Genomic DNA, 20055 nt, shown 5'->3' on the forward strand with positions numbered 1-20055 from the left:
TGTCTTCATACGCAGAACAGAGGAGATGACTGACCATTACTCACATGTACTTTTAAAAATAACTAAATAGAGTCAAATCTTAAAATTGCTTATCCCCCAATATGATTTTTTTGCTAGTAGGGGGAAAAAAAAGAAAGATCAGTTAGGTAAGGAGCTTCCATGTGAGAATCATTGTCTGTGGTAGGTACAAATTCCTCTCAGCTTATAAATGAATAAGTGTTTCATCTAGATCAGCAGTGAGCAACCTGTGGTCCTCTAGAGATTGTTGGACTCCATCTGTCCCAGGCAGCATGATTAATTGTTAGGGATTATGAGAGTTGCAGGTTCTCTGTCCCTGATCTAGTCAAGGGGTTGCAAAGTGTAAAGAAGATTCATTTATTATTATTAATTGGTATTCTTGGCTTAATTGAGGAACCCAAACACCCAGGTCCATGTTGCTTAGATCTGTTTTCACACAATGAACCAGAAACTGGTGGCAGCACTGAATGAAGCCTACTAGACAAGAATAAGAATTTACACTGGCATCAATTATCTCACACTACCTTAGGCTTTTCAAACCAATCAGTCATAAGAGAATAGGAATTCTGATTGATGAACCCAAAGGCGCATCTATTCAGATACTCATCAGGATGCTCATCAGCAGGAGATTGTATAGTTTTGAATTCCATCTGAACAATTCGGGAGCTTTGCCCTGCAATGCAGAGGGAAACCTAGTTGTTTGTTCAGTTTTTAGAACCTGAACCATTTTAGAATGATATCTCCTCTGCTGAAAGTGAGTAATAACAGAAAGATCTATCATATTGACCAAACGCCTCATTCAGATTGATTGCTGAACTCGGGGTGCTGCTGGCCCTATATTCTTGGAAATCCAGCATTTGTAATCCATTTTCAACACCAAACTTCCTGACATTTCAGCTGCTGCTGTGCATTTCTGTATCAGCTGGATTTTAATAGATAGGTTATCACCATGGTATAGGAAACATACTGAGTACAAATCATTTTGAGAAGGACTTCTTTTGACAAAGAGGATGAATATGTTCTGTTTGTAAGGAAGTAACTAGACAGGGTAATAAAAAAATGGAGAAATTATTTTGACCAACCTTCCATTTTTTATTTTTTTAAAAAGCATACTGCTTTTAAATCCATTTAATTATATGTGGCTTATCTGTTGAGCTTGAATAATATTAATTTTTGCTGGCAGAACTGCTTGTTGTCGGCTAGAATGGTCACACTAATGAAATGTGTGAACTTAAAACATAGGTGTGCTGCATACTCTTGGAAAATAAAGACAAAGAAAACAATCGGGGGGGGGGATCTGTGGCCCTCTAGATGTTGTCCGGACTCCCAATTCCCATGAGCCACAGCCAGCACGGCCAATTATCAGGGAAGGGAAGGGACCATAACTCAGTGGTAGAGCATCTCCTTTGCATTCAGAAGGCCTCAGGTTTAATTCATGGTGGAATCAGGTAAGGGTATCTGGTACCCCACCTGATACACTGCAGAGCCACTAGCAGGGAGGCAATATTGAGACAGGATGGAGCAATGGTCCAGTTCAGCTTAAGGCAGCTTCCTATGTTCCTCTCAGAAGTCAATAAGTTATCTTGAGTTCTCAGCCTAAATGGAGTGGGGGCTTTTTAAAAAAAGGAAGAAGAAGAAGCAAAACATCATTTTCCTCTGGAGACCATTCTCCAGCCCAATCCCCTTCTACATCCTGACACGTAGCTGTAATTTCCTCTTCCTTAAATTTCCCTCGTTAGTTTTCATTACCTTCTGTACCTCGTCCACCTTCTGCAAAATATTTATGATGTCACCCTCCCTCCACTAAGAAATTGCTGCCTGTTAAGGCTTTCCTTGTGTTAAATGTTATTTTAGGCTTTGTTAATAATTTAGCCAGTCTAGTTCCCTAGCTGGTAGTTCCATTTATTTATCCTTACTCTCCCTTGAGCTTTGCTCTTCCTCCATGACCTCCCTCCCGTTTATCTGTGTTTCTCGTAATGAGCCTAGAGCAGCAGATTTTGTCATTACAGTAAGTCATGGTTCTTTCCTATCCCTACATTGAAGCCTGTAAGGAAAGCTATGCAATTGGAGGTTTTTATTAGTTTGTGGGAAGGGGAGAGAAGCCACAGGTTGGGTTTGTGTTTATGATTTATAAAGTTACAGTTAAAAATCAGTAGATTTGCTTATTATTACTATGCTTATATCCCATCTATCCTCCAAGGAGCTATAGTAATATACGGTTTTCGTCACAAAAGCGCAGTGAGGTAGGAAAGGGTGAGAGACAGTGACTGGCCCAAGAATAACTTGGTAAACTTCATGGCTGAGTGGGGTTTTGAACCGAGGTCTTTCAGGTCCCAGTCCAGCAGACTAACCAATAACCCACACTGGTTGCATTCTACAAGCATAGATCTATACTTATGTTGTTACTGGAAATGTCCGCACCCCAAAAGCACCCCAAAATCCAATACTGAGGCACTCAACAGCTGTGTCAAGGTGCCAACTTACGACTGTCCAGTAGTGCCAGCTCAGAGCAGCTGTTAGAGCTTGAATAGACTGAGCACTGGTATGATCTAGCAGGTAGGTGTTACCTTGCTGTTCGTGGGATATTCATGGCATGGGTAGATGGTAGAGGGTTTCTAACTTAATTTGGAAAATGAACTGTAGTACACAGCTTAGCAATTTGTTCCAGCTGATAACATTTGGAGAAAAACAGTTAAGTTGCTTTAAATGCACAAGTTTTGTAAGGGAAAGCTCAATCTTGCTTCATGTGGAGGGCTGCCTTCTTCACATGGAGACAGACTTCTGTGACGGTAAGCAGACGGAGGTTGGCACTGCCTGTTTTTGCCCTTCATGCATTTTTGCACAATATCTTACTAAAATGCATTTGTGCTTTAAAAAGACTCCTGTAGAATACTGATCTGTGCTTCTGAAAGGGAAAAAGAGTAATGTAAAGTAAAAGTCTGATATGGTTTGACACTGTAATAGGTTCACAGGAAATGGGATTTCTACTGCCTCAATTCTACAGTGTGTGCAGTTTTTATCTCTCTTTCATTCTGTTGTTTGAAGTGGTAGACAGTGCAAACTATGTTAATGCAACTAAACTTAACTCCCAAGGTTGTTGTAGCATAATTATTCCAATTGATAACTAGCCTTGCCCACATGGGTAGCTAATGCCAGACTAAAAATGCAGAATGCAAATATAAAATACATAATAAAATACATAATACATAATAACATAATACATAATAAAATACATAATAAAATGAAAACAAACCAATAAGTCTCCTCCCATAAACACGTTTATGTTTATGTTTTCTCTGGTTGAAGAGAATTTTTTTCACCTAAAGATATATAATTAAGGCACCAGGTGAGCCTCCCTGGGGAGAGCATTCCACAAATGAGGAGCTACTGCAGAAAAGGCCCATGTTGCTACCCTTGGACCTCTCATGGGGGAGGCATGATTGTAGGATCCAGGTCAGTTCATATGGGTAGGGCTGGTCTTTGAGGTATTTTGGTTCTGAACCGTTTAAGGCTTTATAGGTCAAAACCAGCACTTCGTTGGGTTCAGAAACTAATTGTCAGCCAGTGCTTCTTTCTTCTTCTTTGATGATCACTCGTAGCGGAGTAAGATTGACTTCCATGAACACGGTCTTAAAAGTGTGTCCGTAGGTGATTCTGGAGGCCAATTCTGGATCCACACGTCCTTCCACAGTGGGGACATAGGTTTCTGGGTGGGAGTTGATCATGGTGAGGGTTTGCCAAACATGCCTTCCTTTTAGATCATTTTCCCCTTTTGTCCTGAGTTCGAGCATCTTCAATGTCCATGACACCTTTGGTATAGGCTGTTCTCCAATTGGAGCGCTCACAGGCCAGTGTTTCCCAATTGTCGGTGTTTATACTACATTTTTTATGGTTTGCCTTGAGAGAGTCTTTAAACCTCTTTTGTGACCACCAGCATTACGCTTTCCATTTTTAAGCTCAGGATAGGTTAGGTTACAATGTAAAAAAAAAGACCTCATGTTTTTGCAATCACCTTTTATTAACAGCTTTGCAATACAACACAGGATGTCTATATCATCTCCACTACTGGTTAAACTTCAACCACTATCACAGCCACACTGCCAACCAGCATGGTGGATGCAAGCACAGATTAGCCTAATCGTTTGGTTGAAAAAGTAATTAAAAGTTGAACAACTTGGGATAAAGTATTTGCTTTGGAAGACAATAATCATACATCCAAACAACATGACCAGTCCAACGAAGTTGATGTTGAAGAATCATTGCTTCGACACTGGTGATCTTTGCTTCTTCCAGTTGATGGAATCTTTTGAGGAGTTGGAGATGGTGTTTATAAGTGATCCATGTTTCAAAAGTGAACAGTAAGGTTGGTAGTGCCAGTGCAGTCAGGCTAGGAGCAGTATAATATGCTCAAATCGTCTTGCCCCAGTGTGCAGCCTGGCCACCAAATTCTGCATCAGCTGAAGTTTCTGAACCATCTTCAGTGCCAGCCCTACATATAACAGGTTGCAGTAATCTAACCTAGAGGTTACTAGAGCATAGACAACAGTAGTTAGGCGATTCTTGTCCAGATAGGGGCACAGCTGGGCCATCTGAGCCTCAAGCTGACAGCAAAGGATACAGAAGTACCCCCAAGCCACATACCCACTCCTTCAGAGGGAGTGTAACCCCATTAAGAGCAGGCAACCTCCCATCCATCTGGTCTAGGGAACTGTCCACTAAGAGTGTCTCAGTCTCTGGATTGAGCTTCAGTAGGACCAGAACCATTGTAAAATGATGCCACCCACCCATAACTCAGACAGCCGCTCCAGAAGGATTTCATGGTCAGTGGTATCAAAACCTGCTGAGAGACTGAGGAGAACAAGAGACACTTTTCTCCTGGCCATCTCCCAACAGAGGTCAAAGCAATTTCTGTGCCAAAACTGGGCCTAAAGCCTGTTGGAAGTGGACCTAAAAAATCAGCTTCCTCCAAGAGCAATCAAGGATAATCAAACAACAAAAAAAATCCCTCCTTGCCTATTTCCTTCACTTTCTCCTTTCTTGCTATTGAAGATAAGCTTCATAAAAGAAGGTTAGGATATTTCCTTCAGAGTTATTGATGGTGTAATAAAATTAGAAAACAATACTTAACCTTTTGTTACTGTTTAATTTGTAACTGTCTCAAATATTCTTCATAAAACAGATAAATAACCAGATATTGTATGGAAGAAGTCACCAGAATGCTTCTGCGATCATTAAGACGGCACCGTCAAAGGTCAAGCTGGTATTTATACGGTAAGAATGGCATAGTCATTAACTCTTGTGCTCATCATTAGTGGCCTGAACTTGGGGGAGCTGCAAAATGAGAAAGGTTCAGTATTCAAATGAAATTGAGGGCTGCTGAAGTGTGCTCCATTTGTCACACCGTTCCCTTTCTTTCATTTTTTCCCCATGATGTAACCTCTCATTCTGGTGGTGCCCTCATCTGAGTCTACTGAAAACTGATATGTCAATGCCTCAAAATTAAATTACTTTCACATTTTAGCAAGTCATGGAAGACCAGTGTGATAGATTAGAACAGAGCATATGGTGGTTTGGTAGAAGGCAAATCAAGTAAAACAGAGCAAGGTGCTCTTCTTCAGTTTAATGGGAGATCGGATAATATTAAACTAACTGGATATTGTGTCACTTCCTTGAGCAATTCAGGATCCAAGTAGGAAGGGAGAACAACTAAATGAAAGCAGACTCTCACCTTTTTCATATGTGTATTTCATGAATGCAAATCAGGAAATTCTTCTCATATAAGCCAAGCCTGATTCAGAGGTGGTGAAGCTGTGGCTCTCCATATATCACTGGATTCCAACTTGAATCGTTCCTCGGGTTAATGGGAGTAGGAGCATGGCTATATCTGGACAGCTACAACTCCTTAATCCACTGGTCTAGGCCATATGTCTGGCTTGCTGTGCGGAAGTAGAGAGCTCCTGGAACTGGAAACGACATGAAAATATCCTGACACTGGGGGGTTTGGGGCAGAATTATCTAAACCTAAATCAGTACACAGTTGCTCCAGTTTGGAACAGAAATGGGGAACCTGCAGCCTTTTACCTAATTTCATGTGATTTGGAGGGAGCCCATGGGACAGAAGGTGGGAGGGAGAGGAGAAATGAGGTTGGGGGAGATGAAGAAGGTGGAAGGAGAAAGGTAAAGCTCTCTGTGGTTAGTTCAGGCCTCTGGCAAGAACCAAAGTCCCTCCCTCAGCAGCCCATTGGACTAGAAAGAAGGGGGAGGGAGAAGTCAGATGGAGAGAGAAAAAGTAGGGGGGGACTCTGCCTACTGCAGCCATGTGGCCCCTGACTTTAGCCCTAAAAGGAATGAAGCATTCCAGAGAAAAAAGGCTCCCCACCCCTAGTCTGGAGACTCCTTGGATGAAATCCATGAGGACGATTTGTGTTCCTGTCATTTATTTGCCTTTGTTGCCATATTTTGATTATTACATATATCCATTCAGTTAAAAGCAAGTCAATCACTGTATTCTAGCCAGCAGGTATAGTGTGTTCAAAAGAAGGTTTCCATTTCCATGGCCTCAGCTGAATGGGGAATTGTGTGCATAAACAGGTCCTGTGCTGGCGGCTAACCTTTCAAATCAGGTAGTTGGGGTTGTACACATGGATACCTTTCAGAAAGACCCTGCCAATCAGCTGTTCAAGGAGAGGCGCGGGGGGCTCGTTTTTTTAATGGTTCCCTCCTGTTTCTCCTTCCTTGCCAAGAATCCGGCTGGTGGCATTTTAACCTTTTGAAAGAGCTCCTTACAGGTGGATCTGCTACTCTCATTTATGCAAGCTCAGTTGGGTTGGTGCATTAATGTCTATACTGCTGGGTGGTCCCAGAAGTGATAAGAGAGCACAGGAGGCCATTGCCTAGCAACTGAATGACCAGGTTTGGTTTTTTAATTTGTGTATATTACACAAGCAGAAAGGAGGAAAGACAAGGTAGCATTGGCATGATACGAGAGAAAGCAGGTGCAAGAAGAGAAAGGCCTGCTGACCTTAGGAGTACATCTCTCTTTAGCCCTTGCCCTTGCCATTCCAGTCCCTGGGCAGTTCTTTAAAGCAAGGAAAGTAATTCAAGCTGGCAACAAACAGGAAAGCCAGCATTTCCTCGTGGGCAGCCTGTCCCATTTCCCCACCTGAGGCAAAATGGGAGTTATCCCTCCTGCCCCTCTGCCATGCCCCACTTCCGCTGCTACCGTGCCCCAGCTCTCACTGTATTCGGTGGGAGCCAGGGTGCTCCTCATAGTGTTGCCACTCACTCAGCTTCTCCACCCAGGGGTGGGGAAGATGAGCAGCAACGCTGCATGCCAGAAGTTCTCTTGAACTTCCACCGCTTGAGGCAGGTGCTTCACCCCACGCCATGGGTTCTAGGGGTGGGGAATCTGAGGCCTGGTAGCCAAATGTGGCTCTCTAGGCCTCTATCTGGCCCTCTCCACACAGGCCTTCTCCCGAAACCATGCAAGAAATGTGTCCTTGCTTGTCTGGATGGAGAGGTGCATGTTTATAAACCTCTGACTTTTCAGTGGCTGTATAATCACTTGCCCTGTCTGCTTTTTTGTCACCCATCAGTAGCATGGAGCCCTCAGAAAGTTGCCCCCAAGGGGATGTGGCTTTTTGGCTGAAAAGGGTTTCCCCATCCCTGCTCTACAGGATTGGAATCCGGCTTAGTTACTAAACCCATGTTTTGCTTTTACTGCTACAATAAGCTTTGCTGACTGTGTGTTTAGTTCACCTTTTAGCGTACTGCCTAATTAGATTTTAGACCTGTGGCTGAGACTATTGTTTTATTCAATCTTTTAAGAAGGTAGAGTGCCCAGCAGATTTTTAGGTGAAGAAAAATGTATTTGTGACATGTTAGTTTGGATGTAATGATGCCCTGGTGCAAGTGAAAGATGCTTGTGTTTGTGTGGAAATGGAGAAGGAGAGAGAAGACCAGGAGGTCTCCATTTTCTACCAGTTTTTGAAAGTGCCAAACCCTGTCTTGAATCAAACACCATTCTGAAGGGTCTCACTGACCCTCAGGAGAGGTTTTCCAGGAAGATGAGGGAATGCAATTAGACAGGAAAGTCCATTCTGTTATGTGAGAACACTACTAGTAATTCTTAGGATCCATGTTATTATTATTTGGCCTTTGCTGATAGTGTGACTGGGGAACAAATGGCAAACTGGTTGGTTGGTTCAGTGCAAGGAAGACCATTTCAGGACTTTTGTCATCACTTTGGCTGGTAGCAAAACAGCTCACATTGCAGATGGGATGCCTCATCTGTGGAATGCAAATAGGTTGGCTGCCACAGGGTAAAGGTAGGCAGCGGACAAGCCTGATAGATGTGGAAAGCATTTTTTGAAGCATAGTTTTGTATATGATCTGGTATAACATTTTGAAAGAGACTGGGGAGAGAAATTAGACTATACATGAGAGGCATGGGGATATGGTGAATGGAGAAGCAACTGAGCGGTGAAATATTGTAGGATGTATAGAGGACTTAAGTTCGCTAGGAACACCAGCCAGCCAAACAATTAAGCATGTCCTTTAATCTCTCCCAGACCTTGCCTTTGGCTGATCTATATCACCGCAGGCATGAACTTACTAAAAGGCTTCACTTTACTCTGCCCTTATCACATCTGTAAGGCAGGGATATTAATATTGGCTTAGCTTACAGTGTTGATGTAAACACCATTGGGACAATTTTGTGAGGAGGCTATTGCTGTACGTAAAAAAACAACACCTTTTTAAAAGCAAGCTTTGATGTCCTGTGGCAACCAACTACAGAATTAACATGGAAACGTGTTTCCCAGTTTTAGGATTTGAAGACTATCACTTGTTCAGATTCTCTCTTCTTAGCTGGATATTATGGAATGGTTTCCCCCTCAAGGCAAACAGATTTAGTTTGGCTGTGGCATGTGCCAGTGACTGTTAAAATCTGTTGCCTATGCAGTTAACATTATGGTTTTCTATTACATGTTCAGCCATTTATCAGTTTTTGCAGTACAGTATTCTGAAAGCCATCATGCACCAGCTATTTCTGTAGATGCTTGTCAATTTTTAATGCGTATTTTATACGTTTCACACTGGTTTGTAGCCAGAGTGGTAGCCTCATCCCCATCTCAGAATTGTCTTCATCTATACTGGTGATCAAGAGTGAAAATGAAACCGCCTCCATCCTTGGTTTCTTGTGTAGTATAGGTCAGGGGGAAATTGACATCCGGGAGAGGAGGGTTTCTTTTCTTTTTGGCATTTTTGTAAACAAAAAACAAAACAAAACAATTTTGGAGGTTTCCTTAAAAAAAAACAACCTTTGGGTTTCCTGGTTTTTACTTTTTGAAATATGGCAACCCTATGAATACTGAAGTTTGATTCTGGTACCCACTGTTTGTTACTGACCCTGCTTTCTGAGAAATATAAGCAGTGGCTAAATCTATGCTCCATATACTTTATAAGTGAAAATCAACCTTAGAGTCACTGTGTCTGACTCTTAAAGTCTCGATAAGTTTGACCATATGTGACTATGGTTGAAGAGCAGACCCAGTAAAATGAAAAATTAGTTGTTTTCCTTGGTACTGCAAGGCAACCAGAGGAAAGATTAATGATCTTGCTTTCAGCCTCTTACTTTTCTCAGTTACTGAAATTAAATGTCGTGTACAGCAACTCACTCTCCATTACTTAATTGCATTTGAAAATGTGTCTGGGAAAAGCTGCTCAGACAGTAGAAAAATCATATATAAAACTGGATCCAAGTGGGGTTGGTGATTGCCCTGCTCTGCAAAAGATTGGATTGGTTAATTTAAATAAATATAAAATGGGGCCAATGATAACGAATGGTTAGTTTTGCATAGGAATTGCGGTTCTCTCTTCCTCCCTTCCAATTATTTAGACAAGAGTCTAACAGATACTTGAATTTTACATATATATAATATCAGTGCTTTTTTTTTCTTTAAAAAAAATGTTTGCTCTCATTTTGACTCAAGAAAATCACCGTTTTATAGTTCAAATCGGGGGGAAATAAATACACTAAATGGACAAAAGTACAAAGATTAACAAAATGTTTAGGGGTATGCGTACTCCCAGAAAAAAGCACCATATAATATTATATATTATACACACACATATATAAATAGCCTTTTAATGAGGGCCCTCAACATAAACATAAAATTTAAATTTAAAAATAAACTTAAAACCAGGAGGAGTGGAATCAAACCTTTATATATCAAAAGGTGTGTGGGGGGGAGTTTTGTCCTACTTGCCTTAAAAGTAAAGCAGTTCATAAACTGATATGAATTAGATCTCTTAAGAACCCCTCTCGCTACTGATAGTATAACTCAGGAAGTTTTAGGAAAGGAAGGAGGTGGCAGCAGAGGCTAGGGTCATGGCAGGGGGATTTCAGTTTTCTCCCTGACTCAGGAAGGGCATTCCAGCAGCTTTGGGGTTTTAGCTGCTCTGGAAAGAGAGAGTGAATCTCCACGTTGGAGCCACATGTGTTCTCAGTTTGATTAAATCAGCACTATAAAATATGATAATAGTCACTTGAGTTCAGGATGCTTCTACCATTATAAATTTCATGTGCGAAAAGTACTTTTTGTGAATGATAGGTCTGAAGGAGGCCTAAGGACCATTGTGTGTGGTGATTTGTTCCATTCTGTATACCTGTGTGTATTAAAATGGTGTGTACATAGTTGGCCCCAAGTCTTTTTGTGTTTTTTGTTTTGTTTTGTAAACCACAAAACTCTGATCTTAAAAGAGACTCTTTTCCTAATTTCTTCGGTACCTTAAGCTTATTAAAGCATGGGATTGCCACTCTTCCTTGTTTTGCTTGTTTAGCTAGATGAAGTATCTATCTATTTAACAGCTGTTAAAATGTAACTTTGAAAAATGTGGTATGGATTGATAAACTGTTAAAATGTAACTTTGAAAAATGTGACATGAAATGATAAATTCCAAGACAATACGTGGAAATCTTAGGATTTAAATAATAACAAACCAAATATTGTAGATAGATAACAATGTATTCCTTATACAGATACGTATGGTCTAAAATACTGAACCACAGGGCATAATAATAGCTGGCACTTGTGATGATAAAGTAGGCATATGAGATACAGTTAAATTTGAGAATATAGGCACTTGGATGCAGAGATCTGTAAAGCAGAGCTCCAGCAATAGATGGAAGGGGTTAGGTGAGAAGTGATTTTCGCAAGATGTCCCTTTTCCCTGAAGTCTGCTGTGGCCTCGAAAAATCTGCTCTGGAGAATTGACATACCCTCTGCAACAGTGCAGGATGTGGCCTGGGGACTGAGAGGAGGAAGAGGAATTAGTAAAAAGTGCCTCCACCATCCCTTCTGTTGGCAGAAGCCTCTACCAGAAAGATCCTAGTCGCTTCTGCAAACAGAAGGGACATTGCCATTAACTGAGGGATTCCTTCCATTTGTGGAGGATCTCCACTGGGTCCAGTTCGAATTTTAGTTCCTCCTATTTTCTGCTCTGTAGCAGGTCACCTGCTTTGTTTGCAGAATATTTCCAGGTCCTATCACTGGCATCTTCAGGTAGGGCTGCAATTTACCATCTGAAATCCTTGAGAGCTGCTGTCAATCAATGTAGATAATACTGAGGTAAATAGAACAGTGGTCCGACTTTGTATAAGGCAGCTTCCTGTGTTCCTGTACTTCTGAAATAAATCCTATGTATTCCATCTTATTATGATCCTTTAGCTGACATGCATATTCACACACTTTTCCCAGCGTATTTTTAAAAATGAATTAAAACCTGGGACTTTTTGATGGGGGCTTTTCACACTTCCACCTGGAGATAAATTATAGCATTTGGTGTCCGTGATCATCATTTTACACATGGGAGTCACAAACTGATTATGAACTTGAGAAACGTGCATGTGGAAATTCACCTTTTTTTTTTACTATAGTACTACTGGGAATTGAAAGGCTGTGGCAGATGGTTGCATTTGTGCTGAGTTTTTATTGTCATGCAGTGTAATTCCAACATTGTGTTCAGGCCCCCTCACTGGCCTGCTTTATCGTGAAAGCGAAGTTGCCATTACTTTCCATTGTAAAATAAATATATTCTGTTTTACAGCTGCTGAGATGGTAGTACAAAAGTCCATTTATATATTTTCTGTGGTGCCGTTTAAAACACTCCATTACTTTTGAAGCAACCTCCTTTGAAGCAGGACTAAAGTTGTGTTGAATATGTACGGTCACAGCAGGAATAGATTATGTGCGGCAACCTCTTTTCACCTAGTTTTCTTTCTTTTTCTCTAACCTCAGAGAGAATTGCTTTATATGAATAAAAATTACCATCTCTTTCTAAAATTGCCTATGGTGCAGATTTAATGGCGATGAGGAAAGGCAGGGGGCAGAGGTGTGCTTAAAAATTGCTCAAAACAATGGCAAGGATCCAAAGGGCACTTGAGGGTGGAGTTGCTATGCATCATTCCCTACACAGGACTTCTTTTGGAAATGGCAACCCTGCATTGCATTGTCACATTGTGCGTTTCTCTGTGCTCAGTATCATTACTTTCAGGACTGGGGAAACAACTTATGTAAGCCTTCCGAAACTACTGTGCAAAGGTGCTGCTCTGATATCTGGTTTCCCCCTGAGGCACAAGCTTTTCCAACAACTCCCCAGCCTTTAAACTGCAGCTCTTCACACTCCTTCCCTAAGATTAGGAGAGGCTGGGGAAAGGGAATAGCTTTGCTGTATGTGCAGAACTCGCCACAAAGCCTTCTTGCTGCCTAAATCAAAAGAGAGGACTTTTATAGAATGTCTGAAGTTGTTTCACTGCTTACAGATCTCCTCATTAGAGGCTGCATCAAGTGCTGTGGATGCTTTATGCTGATTTCCTTGTTACTTGTGCTGATTAGCTGTTTTATATATTTTTTTCAAAAAAAATTAAACCCAACAACTGGCAGAACCTAAATTGGCACCAGACAGAAATTACCAGGGGTTATGGAGCTTTTAGATATGCTGATTAATTCTCATCAGCAGGAGCTACATCATAATTGGTTTGTATGCTTGGGAAAACAAAAGGAGCTAGAAAATTGCTGTTTAACGTGCTGCACTGTTTTAAAGGGAGGTTCTTGGAAATGTGAAGTACAGCTAAGTATCATTTATCTGTAAGAATATTCTGTGCACTTCTGTATGCATTGTTCAAATATTGTCATTTCTGGCTGCCCAGCCCATCAAGTTTTGTGCTAAACAAGAATATGAGAGGTTGAAAGTATAATATTGATGGCCTTAATCAGAAACTGTTTCTATCAACTATATCAGTACATCACTACAGTGCTCCCCCCCCCCCCGCCAAAGTTAGGGGTACTCTCATTTTCCTACTCATATTGAAATACTGCCCCTCAATGAGGCCAAACTTAGATTCACAAAATGTTTAGGGGTATGCATACCCCTGCGGCGGCGGTGTCCCCCCAAAAGGCTCTGCATCACTAGTTATTTGAAGAAAATGCATCAGTCCTTGTTAGGCCACTTGCGGGGGCTTAACATGGCAATCCAGTGTGGTATAGTGGTTAAAGTGTCAGACTAGGACGTGGCAGACCAGGGTTCAAATCTCTCACTCAGTCAGGCAACCTTGGGCCCATCACAGTCTCTCAGCCTAACTGAGCTTGCAGAGTTGTGAGGATGAAATGGAGAGGGGAGAACTATGTACCCCCCCCTTGAGCTCCTTCGAGGAAAGATGAGATATAAATGTAGCAGCAGCAGTAGTAATCCTTTTAATTTACAAATGTTCTTCATTGCAAATACAAATCCAGAGGGGCTTACAAATTAAAACAAATCCAGATGCATCATACTAGTACTATAAACTATGTGGATAGTTACAACCAGTCAAATAAAAAAATATATCAGTGCTGGTACTTTAGGCCACCAAAAACTTGGCCAAACACCCATGTCTTCAGCAAGAATCGAAAGGTTAAAGAGTAGGCCTCATCCATATCTCAGAGGGAAAGGAGTTCCAAACTCGGTGCCACCACTAAAAAGGCTTTCTTCCCATGTTGCCATATAGCTCAGCTAAGAAGGGTTCCCTAGCAGATCTTAACAAGCAGGCAAGTATACACAGGATAAGGAATTCTCCCAGGTGTCTATTCCCCAGATTGTATCTGGTTTTGTAAGTCAACAGGAGTATCCTGAAGTGGTAACATAGAGAGAGTCTGTATATTTCTTTCAGAATTGGTATTACGTATTTGTGACAGGACACCCCAGATAAAAGTGTAACCACCATATTTTGCACTATCTGAAGCTTTCTTCAAGAACAGCCCCACACCAAGCGCCTCCAGTCTTGAGGTCTCTGTTTCACTGTGAGCTTCTGAATGCCAGTTGGTGGGAATCACAATTGGGGTGTCTGCTGTTGACCTCAGATCCTGCTTTTTGACTTCCCATAGGCATCTGGTTGGCCATGATAAGCCGTGGGTCTGGTCTAGCAGGCTCTTCTTATGTTCTTATGTGCTTTGGCAAGGCCAAATGTGGTAAAAGGCACTTGAGCCTCCAGTGATAATGGCTCTGATGGCACTCCCAGGTGACATGCCAGTTCCTTCAGCGAGAGTGCAACCTGTCCAGAACAGAAAACCTCCCTGATTTCCAGACCTATACCTTATCGGGATTTATATTCAACTTATTGGTCCCCCTTTGACCCACCTCTGTATCTAATCACCAGTCCAAGACCTGCACAGCCTCGACTGGCTCAGTTGTACAGAGAAAGGTAGTTGGGTATCATCAGCATACTGATCACACCTCTCTCCAAACCCTCCAATGTGCACTTCCAACAGCTGCAAATAGATGTTGATATAAAAAATTACCGTACAAAAAATTGATGGGAGCATAGCGTGCTATGTAAACGTTACAATATTGAAAGCACTGTTGGAAATAGCCATTGGCAGGAAACATAAGCAGGAAATTGATGTGCCTCTAGGTAGACCTGTTAAAACAGTATGCTGGCCAGCCCCACTAGGCAATAGCCCTAATCATACTATAAGTGATGCTGGGTTATTTGCATGCAATTTAAAATATGGAAGCTTTCCAAATTACAACGCATTTCCAATGTGGTTCTTAGTGCTAAACTTCTTGCCCCCTTGTGTTAAGCAAAATAAAGAGACAGATGCATTATTTGGTCAGTATCTAAATGCCTTACATTTTTACAGGGCTATGTATTTTATTGTGTTGAAGGTGCATTTTTCTTGCTCTTGCTAAACGGATCTGGATCTGGTCAGTGCATAGTTGGGAGCCCACCTTGAAATTCTATGTTTGCCACCTTAAAGGAGGATTATAAATGCAAGAGATAACTAAAATAACCAATAAGAGAAAATGAAGATGTTTTTGCAGTTTGTCTAATGTATTGATTCTCTCTCCTCTCTCTCTTGCTCATTTTTCAGCAATGATGATGCATTTAACCAGATGGCTGTTGCTCCTTTCCCATTACCCTCCAGCTCCCAGTCTTCCATTGAGGTAAGATACTTTCTGATTAGTGTTTCCTAAATGAAAGCAATTAATCATAATTAGCAGATTAATATAAACCATGGCATTCATCTAATTAAACTCTACAAAAAAACATTCAGCAGAAGGCCAACAGAGCATGAATTTCCCTTCATAATGCAATAGCTGGCATGGTTCACTGTTGTGCACGTCTGTTTGCATTTTTTCAGTGATGCAAAATCAGCTCTATTTAAGTTTGAAACATTAAACACAGAGATGAACTATTCTGAAAACCTGAAACCTGAAGCACTTTTCTCTCCCGAAACCAAGGATGGAGCACGCCAGTTCACATAGGGGCACCCTCAGTGTTTTTTGGAGTGACATCCTTGGGTCTTGTTGATGTATATGTGTGTGTTAAAGAGCATAATGAGAATAAAGGGGCTTGCTGTGTAGGTCAGCACAACCTCTTTATATGAAGTTCTGAGACAAATAGGCAGCATATTCAAATGATACAGTATAGGTGTTGTGTACTCCAAGCATCTACCTTGTCCTCTCACAGCTGCATTCTGTAGAAGCTCCTCATAAACAATTGTCTTGTCCATCAATACCACCTGGGCATTGAGTCTAGGAATATGTACCTTCTGAGACCAGCACTCCAGAAAGGGCCATAACACTGCCTTCAGAAACTGTTCCAGCTAGGCAGCCCAGTAAGATACTATGGCTGATGATATCAAAAGCTACTAAAAGGTTCAGGAGAACTCACAGGGTTGCACTCCCCATGTTCATTCCCCTATGTAAGTTATTCATCAAGTTGACAGCCATATCTTTCCTAACTCAGTTGGAAGGCTGGCTAAAACAGATCCAAATAATAATGAGTTTCGTTCAATACTGTCTGGAGTTAAAAGGCTGCTACTCTCTGCAATGCCTTTCTCAAAAATTGTAAATTAGTCACCAGGCAAACACTTGAATCCAAACTCTACCCCAGCTCCAAATTAGGGTCTGATTATCACTTTTAATGGATCATGCCATCCATTAAAACAGGAACCTTCTATCACGTTGTTAGAGTCAACATGACATTGGAGATAGAGAAATATCAACAGTGGTATTCCCTTGCATGCCAGAGCATCAGGTAGAACTTTTCATCTTGTGCAAAATTGAGTGTGAATTTTCAAGGACAATGGAAAGAGTTTCAGTTGTACTTATTCCTATCCGAACGTAACAACTATTGTCAACAATAGAACATTCTTCTTCTGGGTTTAATGAATATTAACAATTCATGGATTCATGGAGTGGATCCAGAGGTAGACCTTGCATATGTCCATAGAAAATGCAGCTATTGCATGTGCCTACAAGCCCTCTAGTAATGCAGGTGGCACAATGGGTTAAACCACTGAGCCTAGGGCTTGCCAATTAGAAGTTTGGCGGTTCGAATCCACGCTACAGGGTGAGCTCCCATTGCTCGGTCCCAGCTCCTGCCAACCTAGCAGTTCGAAAGCACGTCAAAGTGCAAGTAGATAAATAGGTACCGCTCCGGCGGGAAGGTAAATGGCATTTCCGTGCACTGCTCTGGTTCGCCAGAAGCGGCTTAGTCATGCTGGCCACATGACCCGGAAGCTGTACGCCTGCTTCCTCGGTCAGTAAAGTGATATGAGCTCCACAACCCCAGAGTTGTCTGTGACTGGACCTAATGGTCAGGGATCCCTTTACCTTTTACCTTTACAAGCCCTCTGTCTCCAAATTGTGCCATCCACAGCACAATACAGAAAATCAGAAAGCCGGAAAAACCTATATACATAGCAAATAATTCAAGAAAATGTGCCAGGCTACAAACTGCAGGTCACATTTCGACCTCTTCACACAACTACATCTGGTCTTATGCCAACTTCACATTTGAACCTCATTGAGCTGCCTTTGGGAAAACCACCATTTTGGACAATGGCCAGTTTTTTCCAGCATCCATTGAAAACAAAACAGTATCTGACTCATAGAGAAAGTAGGTTTCTACAGTCAGGAAACCCTGGGATTGCTGCCAAACTTATTTGGAAGCCGGGCCAAAAAGATGGTGTATCTATATTGGTGAAATATCATAATATGGAATTCCAGAAGTTTGATAATGAGCATCTATTATGTTGCCTTTTGTTTTGACTTGCAAGCCCAATGATTATGCAGAGCAACTTTATAAATAAGAGAAAAGATTTTCCTCCTTCACATTGGTCCATGCCCTCTTCAAATACGCTTGTTCTCATTTTTATTATAGAGAGTTGATTTTCTATCATAACCCAGGAGTAGTGTGTCAATTTCTGGATAATTACTGTTTCCCTGATTGTATTTTATTTTTTTGCTGAATTGATGTTCCTTGGTATTTAGTCAAATATTTCCTTCTATTATCCAGTTCTTCTGCTTTAGTTTCTTTGTGATTTCTCACTCTATAGCATTTTTTCCACTTTGTGTGTCTTTTATACCCAAACAACATTATTCTGGTAATGACTTGGTGAAATATGTAACATTATACAGTTGCATAGTTTAATCATGTTGCAGTACACCAACGGTTTTTAAAATGTTACTAAAGATGTGGGGTGTGCTGGTGTTCTGTGCCCTGTGTGTGTGTGTGTGTGTGTGTGTGTGTGTGTGTGCAGTGAAGCAGAGCAGACTTCACAGGGCTAACTCTAGAAAGTCTGGCTTTGAAGGCAATGGAAACTTTCCAGTTAATTTGAACGGAAGATTTCATCTTCTGAAAACCTGTTTTTTTCATTTCTGTTATTTATAAGCTGCCTTTCAACCAAAATTGGTTCCCAAGGTAGTTTACAGAATTTTAAAAACTTACATATATTTAAAACCAACAATAAAACTTCAGGCAGAAAACTAAACCAGGCAGTTAACTATTGCTGTTTTATTAAGAGTTTGTGAGTGTACAGAGTATGGCTCATTTGATGCATGTTCAGGATCTGGGATTTATTAAACTTCCCAGGAATCTCATCTTTCTTTCTTTCTTTCTTTCTTTCTTTCTTTCTTTCTTTCTTTCTTTCTTTCTTGACACATTTCTAACTGTTGTGCTGGTGGACCAACATCTGAAAATGTACTGTACGTGTGTTCTCTGCAAAGGAGTGAAAAATCCAAATACTCATGTTTTGTACCTTAGTCTCTTCCTACTGCTGCTTTTTGGTTCCTAACCTCTATACAGAATGCTCTTTGTGGGAAATGTGCCATCTAAGCCAAGGCTGGGATTGCAGTGAAGTGACAGAAAACAAGAGTGATCTGAATGGTCATATGTGGATATTTGTGTTTCGAGAGCCTTGTGGACCATAGCCCAGAAGACCAGTTGAACACTGTTCATGAAAGCAAGGCTGATTTGTTGAGTCTCCCTCCAAATAAATATATTCTGTAGTTTTATTGTTAAAATGTTAAGTGAAATTCACGTTCCTAAATTGAAAAACAAAACTTTTTCACCAGGACCACAGTACCACCGAATCTGCAAGTGGTGAAGAAGATACCAGTTGGGAATTTCTTACAAAAAGCTCAACGGATGATGTGTACACTAAACTAGTAAGCATGCACTGCAAGAAATATCAAATTTCTCTACAGAGTCAAGGTTCCAGTAGGGGGGGGGGGAATTGAAAAGGAAAGAGAAGCAGGATATGACATTGGTGCAGTTTTGCACACTGTACAGACCAGCCCCAAACAGCAGAGAAACTATAATTGAATTTTGGTGCCCTATATGTGTGTTAGACTTGAACCTTGTATTCTCATGTTGGGACGGGGCAAACAATCAAAACTATAATTCTTTTGGTGAGTGTAAATTAGACAGAGAGGGTAAAATGATGTCAAGCTGGCACAGAACCATGCATAGCATTGAGGACCATAGCTGTTTAGAGATCTTGCTAAGTCCCTCTTTATTTCCACTCACCAGGATTTGTATTTTCAAGTGTATAGCTATAACTGTAAGAGCTAAAAACTTAACATTTGAAAAAGTTAATGAACTGTGAGATTCTCAAGAAGATAAATTCAGTCTCAATTCTGAATTCAAATAATCAATTCTTCTCTTCTGAAACTCACATCATCTCAACCCCCACCACACACCCCTCTGCTAATGAGATCTAGCATAAAGTTCCTAGTAGTGGTTTGATAGTGCCGTTTATTCCCTGTGGAGAATGTTAGAGAAGAGAGAGAGGCCTGTTGACGGGCTTTCCTTCAAGTGCTTCTGCCAACTGAGGCGAAGTGGTTGGTTACCAGAGTGAGAACCTCCTCAGTGGTGGCACCCTACTTGTGGCATTCCCTGCTGATGTCAGTATTGCTATCCTTTCAATGCCAGGCACTTGTGCACTCTCAGGCTTTTAAATGTATTTGTCTTTTTAAGGTATTGTTGTTTATATTTTATTTATTCGCTTTATTATCTCATTTTTGTGAACTCCCCCAGAAAATTTGCTAAAGAGTAAAATACAAATATTTCGAATAAATGAATTCATCCACCTGGCAGTCAGGAAGAGTGGCACACATCTGTTCTCTGGTAGTACTCAGAAAATACATTTTTACATGGATGCTTGAATGCCTCAGCTGTTCTGCATGCCAATATATTTCAGCTGCTTTCTATGT

General features: G+C 41.1%; 1 protein-coding gene across 8 annotated transcripts in view; it reads left to right on the forward strand.

Moving 5' to 3' along the window:
* PATJ (PATJ crumbs cell polarity complex component) overlaps window positions 1-20055 on the forward strand; it is a 148950-nt gene that overhangs the window by 88811 nt on the left and 40084 nt on the right. For 7 of the 8 annotated variants that reach the window (XM_081915689.1, XM_081915695.1, XM_081915692.1 and 4 more), the window contains 3 exons: window positions 5198-5289; window positions 15426-15498; window positions 18916-19008. In XM_081915689.1, the coding sequence (XP_081771815.1) occupies window positions 5198-5289; window positions 15426-15498; window positions 18916-19008 (258 nt within the window). The remainder of the gene's footprint in view (window positions 1-5197; window positions 5290-15425; window positions 15499-18915; window positions 19009-20055) is intronic. The other variant, XM_081915693.1, reaches the window with a different exon arrangement.

This window comes from Podarcis melisellensis, assembly GCF_964234715.1.
Source record: "Podarcis melisellensis genome assembly, chromosome: 6".
In the NCBI taxonomy this organism is placed as follows: Eukaryota; Metazoa; Chordata; class Lepidosauria; order Squamata; family Lacertidae; genus Podarcis; species Podarcis melisellensis.